The 16,373-nt window shown below is 35.7% G+C and overlaps 1 protein-coding gene across 1 annotated transcript; it reads left to right on the forward strand.

Annotated features, from left to right (window-relative positions):
* Positions 1–3,834: 3,834 nt before the first annotated feature.
* Positions 3,835–14,320, forward strand: LOC128245820 (protein mono-ADP-ribosyltransferase PARP12-like). The gene is made up of 6 exons (XM_052964044.1): positions 3,835–3,861; positions 4,675–4,892; positions 5,228–5,276; positions 8,374–8,447; positions 12,770–12,906; positions 14,031–14,320. Exons 1-6 carry the CDS (start codon positions 3,835–3,837, stop codon positions 14,318–14,320), a joined length of 795 nt encoding a protein of 264 aa, XP_052820004.1.
* The last annotated feature ends 2,053 nt before the right edge of the window (positions 14,321–16,373 follow it).

Here is a 16,373-nt window from a genome sequence, read left to right on the forward strand (position 1 = left end):
TTGACATTGTCACGTGACCATTTGACCTACTTTCTCATTTTTGAAGCAACAGTTTTGAAATTTGGACCATATGTACAGCCCTGAGAACAAATATCAAGCTATATTGATTACGAAGATTAAACACTTTTACTCAGGTGAACGATTTATGGCCATCATGGCCCTCTTGTTAAATAATTGTTATTGTCATATTATTGGTGTCTCCGTTGGTGTTGCTCAAAAATTATAACCTTAGGTCATAACTCTAAAAATATAAGATACTAATAAAAAGTATTTGCAATATTTTGGTGCTTTTTTAACTGGGGTATTTGTGGTTCTGTAGCTTTTTAGTATCCCCCGCCTTGAAAAGGCGAGGGAATACAGCAATGATAGGCGTGATTCCGTGCATGCGTGCGTGCGTCCGTCCGTTGATTTGTTGCAGGATCGATGCTGGTACGGGGCACAATGTTCCGATAACCACTGTGAATTACCGTACCAGTGGATTTACAAGTTTGATGACAGTGCTAATTGGGAAAGAGTCGAACCCGAGCAAAACATGTATATGGAACTGCTATACAACAATCCAACCTACGATGAATACTGTCTGTGTATTGAGTATGTTGGTCTCTTTTGTTTGACAAAGCTGTATTTAACTGTGACATGTTCTGTCAATTTCAAATGGAAGATTTTAAAGAATAAAAATTCTATTGAATTATAGAACTGAAACTGTTCTGTAACTTCTTATTTTATCAGCGAGTCTGAATTTAGAATAAAAAAGTTTAAGTTTTGTGATAACCTTAGTGTTTTTTTTCAGCATTATTTTGTAAAACCCTTTAAAGGGCCTAGACAAAAGATGGTCTAAAAATCGGCCAATACAGTATTTATTCAAAGCAAGCCTAGAATTGCTACTAGGAGGCCGATGATACGTCACTTTTCATGGTTAAAATAATAAACGGAACAATCATGTTAGTATTTCATCTGTGTTTCCCTGTTTTAAATAGCAAATAACAGTTTCTCTGTTTAAATCGTATTTGTTTATAAGTACAGATAAATATACAACGCTGTTTTTAAGCTAACTGGGATTTACGTGGTAGACAACCGTAGTAAATTTCGAATTGGAAAATGCGCTTAAACTGCGAACGATGCATGTGTCGTACCCGAGGTGATACATCCGTAATTAAGATTCAATGAGTTTTACACAACGATGTCAATTTTTATATACATGTAAGTTTTTGACAATTTTCTTTTTCTCTTGCAAATTGTTCATCTGGTGTCCAGTCCCTTTAAACCCTTTAAACCTTAGTCATTACTAAAAAATCATTCGTGAATTTCAAATGAAGGTGACTATACATGTGGCCAGAGAGAATAAACACACGTTCCACAGGGGCCATATTACAGAAGCACCTTAAGTTAAAATTGTACATTTTCCACAAATCAAACTGTTTTTAAAAATAAAGAATGCATCTTTATTATGTTTTTGTTCAAGAAATATAACAATTTCAATATTTAAATTATAGTGTAAAATTTTCCTGTAGATGCTTCTTTTGTACGGACCCAGGTTCGATAACTCTGTCTTTATTAATTGTTGATTACTCCCTATTGTTTGACTGAGTGAGTAAAAAAACACCAGACGACCATTGCCGCTTAATCCGCAGTTCTCTTATTATCATACAACAATGATCACATAACTACAGTAAAACAAATACATAAATATACAAACTACATTTTAAGCTATACCACCTACCCTTGTGTCAGCGTCAGTGCCACACCTTGGTTAAGGTTCTTCAAGAGGGCACATATTAGTCAGCATCTCAGCAAATGGATCTTCAGACAACATTTTGAAGTCTATATTTGGAACCATTCAATTTCCACTAATCATTTAATCAATATGTTTGCAATAATACTTTTGTTTAGCTTTAATTTCTCCTGCTGAACATGGCAGACACATAGTCGTTACTTTGTCTGACAGCGTTGTCCTCAGGGTCATGGTCTGTGTTATACCTGCTCACAGTGTTTTTTTCCAGTTTTAAGGGAATGGTGGCGGGGCCTATTGATAGTGGAAAACAATGTAGTTTTAGCAAAACGAGAATGAAATGCATAAATATAATTAATATTATAGTTTCTTACAATGACTGCATCGTACCTTTGAAAAGTTTTTGCATTAGGTGCTCTGAATTGTTTCCCTCCGTCTGCAGATAGAGTTGGGATCGTAGAAGTACTTTGGGTTCACCTTAACGTTTATTATTATTTGTTTTATTGATAAGTTTCCTCAAGTTAATGCATACTTTGATAAGATATACCTTTTGCGTTTTATCTTTATTAAGGATTGTTGGGATAAGAGTGAGGTTTGTGCACATAAACTGGTTTAAACCCCCAGTAAATTTACATTTTACTGACCGTTCCAAGGCGGTACCTAACAATTCTTAATAAACATACCTATTTTTAGCTCGACTATTTGAAGAATAGGTGGGCTATACTACTCGCCCCAGCGTCGGCGTCGGCGTCCTGTTAAAGTTTTAGGGCAAGTTGGGATTTTCACTTATAAGTCCAATACCCTACATTCAATTGACTTAATAATTCACGCAGTTGTTCAGGGCCATCACATGATGAGGTTAGATAACTCCATATTATTCTTTACACAGATTATGGCCCCTGATTGACTATGGAACTTAGGTTAAAGTTTTAGGGCAGGTTGGGATATTGTTTAATAACTTCTACACTTCATTCAATTGACTTAATACTTCACACAATTGTTCAGGACCATCACCCAATGAGGTTACATAACTCCATATTCTTAATACAAGTTATGGCCCCTGATTGACTTAGGTTCAGTTTTAGGCAAGTAAAAGTTAAGGGCAAGTTGGGATTTTAATAAAAAAAACTTCTATACCGTTCATTAAATGCACTTAATAAAATTCAAAATTATTAACGACCATCTTACAACAAGAAACATAACTCTGTTTTAAGCCTAAATACAAATTATGTCCCTTGAATTTTTTTTAATTTCATTTGAAAGGCATATTTGTATATTCTTAACCACATTTTCATAATGGGAAATCAAGTTATTTGAATGACTTGCGTCATTGTTTGGGCGGGCTGGTGGGAGGGCAGCATCAAAGTCACCTTATGTATCGAATAATTTTAGTTAGGTTTGACATAAAGATACCAAACTTGGTATTATAACATCGTTATTGTATTCTAAGTCAAAGTGGCGTAGTCGAGCGCGCTGTCTTACGACGGCTCTTGTTATATATATAGTATGTATGCACTGTGTTGTTTGTGGAGTTTTGTGCTGTTCTTCTATTTTTCTTGTCTGTGATTTTGTGTTCTATGTCTTTGGCGTTTGCCCAGTGCCACTAAACTGGGTTTATGTTTAAACTTTTTGCTACTGAGCTAGTTTCTGTAGCTTTTTGCATAAATATTGTGTTCAAAACTTTTATTCAGCAAACCGAAAAGCATATTCATGAATGGAACTATATTGTTACTTTTGCTGTTAACGGGTCAAATAAGAATAACAGATACTTTTTCATGAGGGGAATGGGATAGAATGTCCTCTTTAATTGGGTCAGTCGGTCCACGGTCATTGAGACCTTTACAAGAAAAAATGTGATTTGAATTCTGGACACGCGACACATCTGGTTCTAAAATGTTGATTAAGTATAGTTTATCTTGATACTACTCTATGTTATGTTAATTGTTCTCCACCACAGTGGCGTGTCGGTGCGACTGAATTTCAAGACCATGACAGCAGTGGGTGGAGCCAAGCACCTGGCATTCTATCGGTTGTCAACGGAGACGTCAGCTGTTTTGGATACATAACCCCTAGAAACCAGTTGGATGTGGTACTGGAAGGGACCGATGGGGAACTGGACAAAATATGGTGATGTAGGTGTACATTTAAGCTCTATGTTTCATGCTTGTATCCTATTTTAATGAGACACTTTAGTTTGATTATTACAAGATATAGGACAGCTATGCCACCTACTCTACCGTTTCGGCACAACACCTTGGTTAAAGTTCTGCAAGAAAGCACATCTAAGTCAGCATCTCAGTAAATGTAATAATTCATTTAAGTCAATAAATAGTTCAGGGAATACTTCATGTATTTCATTTAAACTTTAGCAATATCTTCTCAACCATCTGACTAACTTAATTATTCAAGTTAGATAACTCTATATTGCATATTACCCTTTATATTTTTTGACTTAGAAATTCTGGTTACAGTTTTGCATGTAAGCGTGTATAAGAAAGTAGCACAGCAACTATAAAAAATGACTAGCAGCAGTGAAATTAATATTATGAAGAAATCGCTATGAACTCACCGAGAACATTAACGATGCACTCTTACTCCCAAATCAGCAGTACCACAATGAATACAATTGTTTTAATGTACCGAAAAGGATGAATAAATATTAAAAACAGTGGTTCGTATGAAGAATACCGTGTTTAATTTGAAAGAGAGGTGCAGAAAGCACGGTATTTCTACTTAATAAGACGATAGTTTATCACTGAAAATCTTTAAAGATCCGCCAGCCATTTAAATATTTGTGCGTTTTCAGCTATTAAACACGCAGTTTCTATCTTGTTATCAATACTTTATAATATTTAGTACGTAGTTAAAGGTTTATCAGTCAAAATATATGTTTGTTATACAGGTGTATGTGTTAATTTTAAATACGATTGTCACTCAATTTTCAGGAGGCAGACGGATACCGTTCCACAATCTCGAGCCAGGACGTAGAAGAAGCTTTCACCTCAAACACTGATGGCCAGCTGAAATTGAATACTCAAGGGAATCTGTATCTTCTAGACTTTGTAAAAATGATGCAGTGTAACCTTAGCTTCAAGACCGAGCGAGAAGTATCAAGACGACCAAAGTTCGTTTCAAAACAGGAGTTAGAAAGTCGCAAGAAACAGTAAGTCACTTTGTCAAGTTTTGCCAATATAATATATGTACATGTATTTGGTTTCTTACTTGTCAGACATTCATAGGAATAAAGTGAAAACAAATTCTGATCAAAGTTTGCCGATAATCAATGGAATAATCAGCTAAAAGCGTAATTTAATCTTAAAACAACAACTTCTTAAGATTAATGTTCAATAATCAATTATTAAAAAAACAATTTTTGTTAGTGGCCGAAGTTTGATCAGTTCTTCTTTTTTAATCAATCATAAAAAAACACAATATTATTACAATACCTCCATGTAAAATAGTTCATCTTATATACCATATACGTTTTGCCCATACCAGGCAAGAAATACAGAAGTCTGAAGGAGCTACTACATCAGAGTTTGTCCCTGTCGCTCCGCCATACTAGAATCTGAGATCGACCGATGAAATGTTGAGCCATTGTAGGCTCGTTCCCGTAAGTTTTTTTTTTCATTATCAGGGTTCGAATTTAGACTCGCATACTCGCAAAATGCGAGCGACATCGTAAATTGCGAGTGACTTTTATTCAAGTTCGCAAAATTCTGCGAGTGGCTTTTTCTAGACCTCTAAATGTTAAAAGGAAAGTAGAATAAACATGAACTTAACTCCGCTACGTAGTCCAGTGTAAACAGACTATAAGTGGCATGTATACACTACCAGTATAAAGAAGACAGTACGGAGTCACGGTCTATTAAGTTTTCAAAAATAGAACAAATAGGGAAAAGGCAGTGTTTTATCTCGAATTTTTCCGGGATACTCCGAGCTTGCATAATACAAAGAGAATACAAATGACGTAATCCCTAGCTCAATCATTGGCTAAATTTATATATGTAAACCCCATCAACCTTTGAATATATTTCCGCCCAACTGTCAAAGTGAATAGACTTCTTCGATCGATATATTTCATGGTCCAAAGCATCCACGCTACATTTACGGTTGCTTTTATTTATTTCAAATTTATAATGTTATTTTTTTAAATACTTATAGACTTAATGAAATCTGTAGCTTGCTTGCCGAATGGGTATTACCCGATGGCGAAGGTCAATATATATTTAAAGTGAACAATATCAAACTATTGGACAGCTTTGTTATCAAAAGGCTGCCAGCATCTGAAGAGTATTTCCGTACCCCCCAAAAAGAATAAGCCATCAACAAGTTCTAGTAGTCGAGTCACTCAAGATTGATGCTTTTTAATATTCATAACAGATCTATGTCTTAGGTGTAACTTTCTAATTTAATTAGACAATATTATAAGGGAATAAAGCAAATGATACAATTGCAAGTTGATTTTTCATTTTGCGAGTTGCATCAAAAAGCACTTGCAAAATTTTGCGAGTGCTCCTCAAAGTTAAATTCGAACCCTGATTATGTAAAATTGTATTGAAGAGAATATTTTTGACATTTTGATCTCGAAGACTTTGTATCTAGTAAGAGATTAAAGAAAACCGAAAGTACACCGTGGATTTTTGTACTCATATTTTGCATTATAAGTTTGACTTTATTAACATTTCAAAGCAAACAATTTTTTTATTTTGTCATAGACTTCATGTTATTGCTGGCGTTGTCATCATTGGTGTGCAAACACTTTTAAAGTGAACATAACTCGAAAGTAGTTTTTGACGACTTTTAAAGAAAACTTTGACCAGGTTGCCAGAGATGATTGCTAATATACAGCAACGCTCATAACTTTAGTAGTCGAGCCAGCTTGTGGTGAGATACATAGTTGCCACAATGGCGGTTCCCTGCATGTGTGTCCATCTGTCCGGACTAAATTTGTTAGGGCTGTATTTAGAATTTTTTAAAAACATTGCCATTAGGGTTCACCATGATAAGGTTGAAACCCAGGTATGTACATCAAAGGTCATGGTCATGCTTAAGGGTCAAAGGTTGAAATGATTCTTGTCCGGGCTGAATCTTGATTATGCACCTTATCAAAAACTTTACCATGATGAGGCAGCGTGTCATGCACAAGACCAAGGTCTGTACCTTAAAGATTAAGGAGACACTTACAGATTAAAAGTCAAAATGGATACCGTTGATAGAACTGGTCTGGACTGAACCTTATCAGGGCTGTATCTTTGACCATGCATAATATGGTTTTCTAAAAACTTGTCCTGGAGGTACATCATGCTGAGTTATAGTGTTGCAGGTTCCACATATTGTTCAACTCATTTTATTCTGTAATTCATTTGCATGCCATGATGGATGAGCATGATATCCGTGTCAAAGGCTATTTCAATGGGCTCAACAGGTCACCCTTGGTGTCTTGTTAAAGGTTTTGCCTTTTTTGACTGGAAAACAAGCAGATGAGCGTTGACGTTCACTCCGCGGCACTCCTTTTACTTTAGGCAAGTGATTATACTATAAACCTGAAGTATGTTTAATGCTTTAAAAATGATGTTGCTGAGGATTAAACAACCTGCTGCTTCAAATGTAGAGTCCAGTAACTATCCATCAGTGGTGGTTTTATTGATTTTGTTAGTTAGCTATCGTCTGTGTTCAAAGAAAAAAACACGAGATAATGTCATAGCCTTGTCAACTTTGTCGTCAGCCTTCAAAAACTTTGACCGTGGCCATTACTCAAAAGCCATTCAAGATATTCAAACTATTGGTTAACATATCGCCAGAGATAATATTCATATGCTCTCCAAGGCCCATAACTCTGGCTTTAATCAATGTTGAGTTAGGCCTCCCAAACGACCGAAAACAACAGAGGACTGTTAGCTCTGCAACGCTCATATATTTAATAAATATTCCAGGTGCATGAAGAAGTAGGGATTTGAGCTTCTATGTTTACAGAGAAAGTTGTCATAGCTCTGATGTTGTCATGCTTTAATAGACCTAAAGGGACTAGACGCTTAATGTTTCTGAAATTGGCAAATACAGTATATCCTCCAGACAAGACTAGAATCGTCAATACGAGATAGTATGAGGCTGATAATACATCATTTAAATCATTGAGATAATATAATTTTAACTGTCTCAGCTGAGTTTACCTGTTTAAAAATAGCCCATAATGGTTTTCCAGTTTAATGAGTGTATATTTAACATGTGAATGTAACGTGATAAATTGCGAATTAGAAAATCACACAAAAGTTTTCAAAGATACGTGTGAAAGATATATCAGTAATTCATATTTAATGTGTTGTGCAAAACGATATTAATTTATGTAATTTTTTGATATTTTTCTGTTTTTCTTGCAGTCCTTTGGCCATGAAGCTAAACACATTGTAGATATATACTCATGAACTTTCTCCACATCTTATCATTTAAAACATGCATTATGGTTATACCTAAGTTGAGTAATGCCCCTTTAAAAACTTTAAAAAAAGCTTGATGTCATAATTTGTGGTATGTGGCATTGACGTCTACAAAGTCAAGTGTGACAGTGTCGTGATAGCTGAGTGAGATTATTCATATTATACTAAAACTAAATCTCGTATTTAAATATCTCGGGTTGTTTTGAGACCATGCCCAACACAGTGTATATTGTGTCAATCGCCAGGGTGGAAAATGGTGACCTTTGGCATGACTATGTAAGGTAATGACAAGTTATGGCTTGGTCGTCAGCCTTTCAAAAACTATGTTATGACTTGTATATTAATCATTGGGTGTGAGTTGTGTATGCATGCAAAGCACTTTGTAAGAGCACCACATAAGACTAAGGCCTAAAAATATAACTGGTTCGAGTTACCAGAATCTTACTACGAAATAGTTTACGACCCTACAGGTTTTTTGTTGTATTTGCCATATTAACAACTATCTGAGATAGATGTTGGTGACAATGTCGGTTAAATTTCAATTGCATAGGAGTGGGTTGTAAAACATTCGATAGCGAATACATTTTGCAACGAAGCCTTATCTTTATTTTCCTCAGTGATCTCCATGCCTTACTATCTACATTTACCTCAGTGATCTCCATGCCTTACTATCTACATTTACCTCAGTCATCTCCATGCCTTACTGTCTACATTTACCGAAGTGATCTCTATGCCTTACTGTCTACATTTACCTCAGTGATCTCCATGCCTTACTATCTACATTTACCTCAGTGATCTCCATGCCTTACTATCTACATTTACCTCAGTGATCTCCATGCCTTACTATCTACATTTACCTCAGTGATCTCCATGCCTTACCGTCTACAATGACCTCAGTCATCTCCATGCCTTACTACCTACATTTACCTCAGTGATCTCCATGCCTTACTATCTACATTTACCTCAGTGATCTCAATGCCTTACTACCTACATTTACCACAGTCATCTCCATGCCTTACTATCTACATTTACCTCAGTGATCTCCATGCCTTACTACCTAAATTTACCTCAGTGATCTCCATGCCTTACTCTCTACATTTACCTCAGTGATCTCCATGCCTTACTATCTACATTTACCTCAGTCATCTCCATGCCTTACTGTCTACATTGACCTCGGTCATCTCCATGCCTTACTATCTACATTTACCTCAGTGATCTCCATGCCTTACCGTCTACAATGACCTCAGTCATCTCCATGCCTTACTACCTACATTTACCTCAGTGATCTCCATGCCTTACTATCTACATTTACCTCAGTGATCTCAATGCCTTACTACCTACATTTACCACAGTCATCTCCATGCCTTTCTATCTACATTTACCTCAGTGATCTCCATGCCTTACTACCTAAATTTACCTCAGTGATCTCCATGCCTTACTCTCTACATTTACCTCAGTGATCTCCGTGCCTTACTATCTACATTTACCTCAGTCATCTCCATGCCTTACTGTCTACATTGACCTCGGTCATCTCCATGCCTTACTGTCTACATTTACGTCAGTGATCTCCATCCCTTACTATCTACATTTAACTCAGTGATATCCATGCCTTACTGTCTACATTTACATCAGTGATCACCACGCCTTATTAATTACATTTACCACAGCGATCTCCATACCTTACTATCTACATTTACCTCAGTGATATCCATGCCTTACTGTCTACATTTACCGAAGTGATCTCTATGCCTTACTCTCTACATTGACCTCAGTGATTTCAATGCCTTTTTATCTACATTGACCTCAGTGATCTCCATGTCTTACCATCTATATTTACCACGGTGATCTCCATGCACTACTGTCCACATTTACCTCAGTGATCTCCATGCCTTACTCTCTAAATTTAAGTCAGTGATCTCCGTGCCTTACTATCTACATTTACTGCAGTGATCTCCATGCCTTACTGTCTACATTTACCTCAGTGATCTCTATGCCTTACTCTCTATATTGACTTCAGTGAATTCTATGCCTTTTTATCTTCATTGACCTCAGTGATCTCCATGTCTTTCCATCTACATTTACCACAGTGATCTCCATGCCCTACTGGCTACATTTACCTCAGTGATCTCCATGCCTTACTCCCTAAATTTACCTCAGTGATTTCCATGCCTTACTATCTACATTTACACCAGTGATTTCCATGTCTTACTGTCTACATATATCTCAGTAATCTCCATGTCTTACTGTCTACATATACCTCAGTGATTTTCATGCCTAACTATCTACATTTACACCAGTGATCTCCATGTCTTACTGTCTACATATACCTCAGTGATTTCCATGCCTAACTATCTACATTTACACCAGTGATCACCATGTCTTACTTTACCTTAGTGATCTCTGTGCCTTACTATCTACATTTACACCAGTGATCTTCATGTCTTAATGTCTACATTTAAATCAGTGATCTCCATGCCTTACTATCTACATTTACCTCAGTGAGCTCCATCCCTTACTATCTACATATACCTCAGTGATCTCCATGCCTTATGATCTACATTTACCTCAGTGATCTCCATGCCTAACTGTATACATATACCTCAGTGATCTCCATGCCTTAGTGTCTACATTTACTTCTGTGATCTCCATGCATTAATGTCTACATTTACCTCAGTGATCTATATGCCTTAATATCTACATTCACCTCGGTGATTTCCAGGCCGTTCTATTCACATTTACCTCAGTGATTGCCATGCCTTACTATCTACATTTACTTCAGTGATTTCCACGCCTTTCTATCTTCATATACCTCAGCGATCTCCAAGTCTTACTATCTTCATATACCCCAGTGATCTCCATGTCTTACTAACTACATTTACGTCAGTGATTTCCATGTCTTACTATCTTCATATACCTCAGTGATCTCCATGTCTTACTAACTACATTTACGTCAGTGATCTCCATGTCTTACTATCGTCATATACCTCAGTGATCTCCTTGTCTTACTAACTACATTTACGTCAGTGATCTCCATGTCTTACTATCGTCATATACCTCAGTGATCTCCTTGTCTTACTAACTACATTTACGTCAGAGATTTCCACGCCTTACTATCTTCATATACCTCAGTGATCTCCATGTCTTACTAACTACATTTACGTCAGTGATCTCCATGTCTTACTATCGTCATATACCTCAGTGATCTCCATGTCTTACTAACTACATTTACGTCAGTGATCTCCATGTCTTACTATCGTCATATACCTCAGTGATCTCCATGTCTTACTAACTACATTTACGTCAGTGATCTCTATGTCTTACTATCGTCATATACCTCAGTGATCTCCATGTCTTACTTACTACATTTACGTCAGTGATCTCCATGTCTTACTATCGTCATATACCTCAGTGATCTCCATGTCTTACTAACTACATTTACGTCAGTGATCTCTATGTCTTACTATCTTCATATACCTCAGTGATCTCCTTGTCTTACTAACTACATTTACGTCAGTGATCTCTATGTCTTACTATCTTCATATACCTCAGTGATCTCCATGTCTTACTTACTAGATTTACGTCAGTGATTTCTATGTCTTACTATCTTCATATACCTCAGTGATCTCCATGTCTTACTAAGTACATTTACGTCAGTGATCTCTATGTCTTACTATCTTCATATACCTCAGTGATCTCCATGTCTTACTAACTACATTTACGTCAGTGATTTCTATGTCTTACTATCTTCATATACCTCAGTGATCTCCTTGTCTTACTAACTACATTTACGTCAGTGATTTCTATGTCTTACTATCTTCATATACCTCAGTGATCTCCATGTCTTACTAACTACATTTACGTCAGTGATCTCCACGCCTTACTATCTTCATATACCTCAGTGATCTCCTTGTCTTACTAACTACATTTACGTCAGTGATCTCCATGTCTTACTATCTTCATATACCTCAGTGATCTCCTTGTCTTACTAACTACATTTACGTCAGTGATCTCCATGCCTTACTATCTTCATATACCTCAGTAATCTCCTTGTCTTACTAACTACATTTACGTCAGTGATCTCCATGTCTTACTATCTTCATATACCTCAGTGATCTCCTTGCCTTACTATTTACATTTGCCTCAGTGATATCCATGCCTTACCCTCTACATTTACCTAAGTGATGTCTATGCCTTACTTTCTGCATTCAACTCTGTGATCTCCATATCTTACACCAATGATTGAAATAAGAACATGCCTGTATGCACAAACAAAACTAGGGCGTGTATATAATGACTATTTGTTTGTATATGTTCATACATTTATAGTTGTAAGTTCTTAGGATATAATGTTACATATGGGTGAAACTGTTAATCGAACCGGCTCATGTTAATGTTCATGTCGTTCCAAAACATGTAAATACATTAAGATTTTCAGATTGAAGAGGGGGGGGGGTATGATAAAACTCTTCCTCTAAATTTGAATGATAATTGCAGGAGCTTGTTTAAGTGTGAGCACGTTTTATCGTTCGATTCCAAATATACATGTTATAATATTCCGTCTTCTTTAAGAAAATCTTAATTTGATAACTTTTGACTGTTTCATTAAAAAAGCTAAACTGAAGAAGAGGAACATGGGCGTAGATGTAGAGGAGAGACAACTCTTCCACGGCACCAGGAATGACACCGTGGAGGCAATCTACAGACAATGGTTTGACTTCAGGTTAAGTGGAACTGCTACAGGTAGGCATTCATATTGTAAAAGTCATCATGCTTTTAACAAAAAATACTTTTTGCCAACCTTTGCATGCTTTTGGCAGAAATTGTCATGGTCAAAATACTAAAATACTTATTATATTTGAAACAATGGCCTATGTTGTTGTGTATGAAATATTGTTTTTTTTTTTCTGCATGAAATATGGTCAAACTTTATCCAAATTTGTTAAAATTACCATGCTTGAAGATTTGGTTAAACTTGTTCAGCCAGAAGCATTGGTCAAAATTGAGTCAATTTTGAAGCATTGGTGCAAAAGTGTCATTCTTAAAACCTGTTTCAAATTTTCATGGTTTAAACGGTTGTTTAGGTTATCATGATTGTAACATTGGTTAAAATTGTCATGCTTGAATTATTAACTCTACTTATCATGCTTTAGTCAGTGGCTAAAATATTGGTATTGAAATATTGTTCATAATTGTCATGCTTAAAATAGTATTTGTTATTGTCATGCGTGAAAATAAACACTGATCATTAGCCATACCTGTTATGCTTGAAACATTGGTTATGTGTAAATTGGACATGCTTATCATGCATGAAGGATTGGTGCTATTGTCATGCTTAAAGGATTGATTTAAATTTTCCTGATGAAAAGATTGGTTGAAATATGCTGGAAAGATTGGTTAATATTGTCATGCTGGAAAGATTATAAACAATTGTCAGGCTGGAAACAATCGTTAAAACTGTCATCCTGGAGAGATTGGTTTAAACTGTCATGCTGGAAAAGATTGGTTAAAACTGTCATGCTGGAACTGATTGGTTAAAATTTTGAATTTTTAAACATTGGCTTGAAATTTTAATGCTTTAAGCATTAGTTGAAATTGTCATGCTAGAAACATTGACCAAAACTGTCATATAAGACACCATGGTAAATAGTTCCTATGCTGAAAGCCTTGTTGTTATTGCTGACTTTGTTGATGTGCAAACATTTAAACATTGACGATAACCCCAAAACAGTTCACAATTATTAAAGGAATCTCTAGTTTTAATAAGTGTTAATTTATGCCCGTCTTTTACTTAAGTGTTCGTGTTCACTCCGTGACAATCTAGTTACTAAGACTAGGAATATAATTACTTACTTATTCATATACAGGTACAGCTTATGGAAAAGGCAGCTATTTTGCAACCACTGCCGTTTTATCGGACAGGTACACAGTCGTTCAGAACGGAACCATGCCGATGTTCATTGCTAAGGTACTAGTGGGAGATTACACAAAAGGAGATAAATCATACAACAGACCCCCACAGAAAGACCCCCTTGATATGTCGAGTTCTTTGTACGACTCTTGCGTTAATAGTGTTACAGATCCACAGATTTTTGTTGTTTTTGAACTGGATCAGGTGTACCCAGAGTACTTGATAAAATACAAGACCTTAGTATGAATTTTGCACAACACCTTAGTATTGATTCCGAAGTATTTTCTGTATTTATTTTATATTTATCACATATTTTATCAAATCTCAAAATAATAAGATTCTTTTTATGATATTTTTACAGTTATGGATTTGTGTTTGTGGTGTTTACTGGGCTTATCCCAGCAGTTTCCATTGTTTTAATTGTTTCCCGTGCCAAAAAAGGTTCGCTAAAGCTAAGCTAAAAGCTTTTTGTTGGAGCTGCGCTTTTTCTTTAATAGCTTAGCTTATTATGAAAAGCGCAGCTTTATGGCGGTATTGGCCCAAAAGCTTAGCTTTTTGATGGAGCTGCGCTTTTTCTGAAATAGCTTAGCTAATTATGAAAAACGCAACTTTATGGCGGTATTGGCCCAAAAGCTTAGCTTTTTGATGGAGCTGCGCTTTTTCTTAAAACGCTAAGCTATTTATGAAAAGCTCAGCTTTTTGGCGGTATTGGCCCAAAAGCTTAGCTTTTTCCAAATAGCTTGGCTAATTATGAAAAGCGCAGCTTTATGGCGTTATTGGCCCAATAGCTTAGCTTTTTCTAAAAAGGCTTAGCTAATTATGAAAAGCGCAGCTTTATGGCGGTATTGGCCCAAAAGCTTAGCTATTTCTAAAATAGCTTATCTAATTATGAAAAGCGCAGCTTTTCAGCAGAATTGGCCCAAAAGCTTAGCGTTTGGATGGAGCTGTGTTTTTTCTTCAAAATAGCTTAGCTAATTATGAAAAGCGCAGCTTTATGGCGGTATTGGCCCAAAAGCTTAGCTTTATGATGAAGCTTTTCAAATAGCTTAGCTAATTTAGCGCAACTTTTAAAAAAAACCGTAGCTCCTTTTTTCATAAAAAATGCCACAGGTGAAGAAAATTTTTACAAAAAAAAACGCACTAAAAACGCACTTGAGTGTATCTAAAGTGCATTTTTTAAACAAAAAAATACGCTTAAAACGAACTTAAACAAAAAATGCACTAAGTGTGTTAAACCGCGTTTTTTGGGGTAAAAAAACGCACTCAAAACGCACTTCTGTGCAAAGGGCATTTAAAAGTGCGGGAAAAAAACTGGGTTTTTTAACTCCATAAAGCCACTAAAAATTACCTTCAAAAACGCACTTCTAGAAAAAGACGCACTCAGCTGCGTTTTAAGTGCGCATTTTGGGGTTAAAAACGCAGTTAAACACACTTCAGTAAAGAAGCGCTTAAAACACACTTCCTTTTTACTGATTGAAAGGGAATCTTTTGCACCCAAATTTTATGAAAAAAGCTGTGTTAAAAGTGTATTTTTCTGTGTTAAAATAGAGCACAAATTCACCCGGGGGCATTTTACCTGCATTAAAAGTGTCCATTTTTACAAAAAAAATGTATATATATCTATATAAATATATTGAGCCATCAAAAATAGAACACATTTGAATAAATACATACACATTTTGCTTTATTTAAATTTCCTAAACATGAGTTTGTGTTACATATATTTTTATTATTTCATATTTAATTTAACATGACACCTTGTAACTGGACATAATGTATTTACAGACAGACAAACAAGTACATATTTGTCAAATTTAGCAATAATAAAATAACCTTTTACTCAGTGGCAAAAATAATTGATAGAAAATCATGAAACTGTTAAAGCTACAAATTGGAAAATGACAGTCTCAAGGATCTTTTGTTATATTTTTGTCAAATCTAGAGATTCCGGACAGCTCTGGAATAAAACAGGGTATCATATTTTAAATATGTAATGACTTTATTAGTACTAAACTTAAATTGATTGACCCAGTTTGGCCAGTTTCCAATAACTTGTAAGCCATGTGGCAGATGGCAGTTTTATGACCTCTCCAAAAACCAACACTGTAATCATTTGTATAGCTTTAAAGTTGCTAGTGTGCATACATATGGAAACATGGCAATTTCAGCTTAATATGTTAATATGATTTTATCATATATATAAGGATGAAAACAAGTGCATCTTCATAGAGTTTTAAAACTACGTAAATCTACTATCTGGGACCAATAATCCTACATCCAGCTACTATCTACAACAGCA

Source organism: Mya arenaria, chromosome 9, assembly GCF_026914265.1.
Source record: "Mya arenaria isolate MELC-2E11 chromosome 9, ASM2691426v1".
NCBI lineage: Eukaryota > Metazoa > Mollusca > Bivalvia > Myida > Myidae > Mya > Mya arenaria.

Coding starts and splice junctions, on each gene's coding strand:
- LOC128245820 (XM_052964044.1), top strand. CDS start 3,835: ATGGGGAACTGGACAAAATATGGTGAT. Junction 5,277..8,373: donor CTACATCAGAGTTTGTCCCT/GTCGCTCCGCCA, acceptor GGTTGTTTTGAG/ACCATGCCCAACACAGTGTA. Junction 12,907..14,030: donor GTTAAGTGGAACTGCTACAG/GTAGGCATTCAT, acceptor ATTCATATACAG/GTACAGCTTATGGAAAAGGC.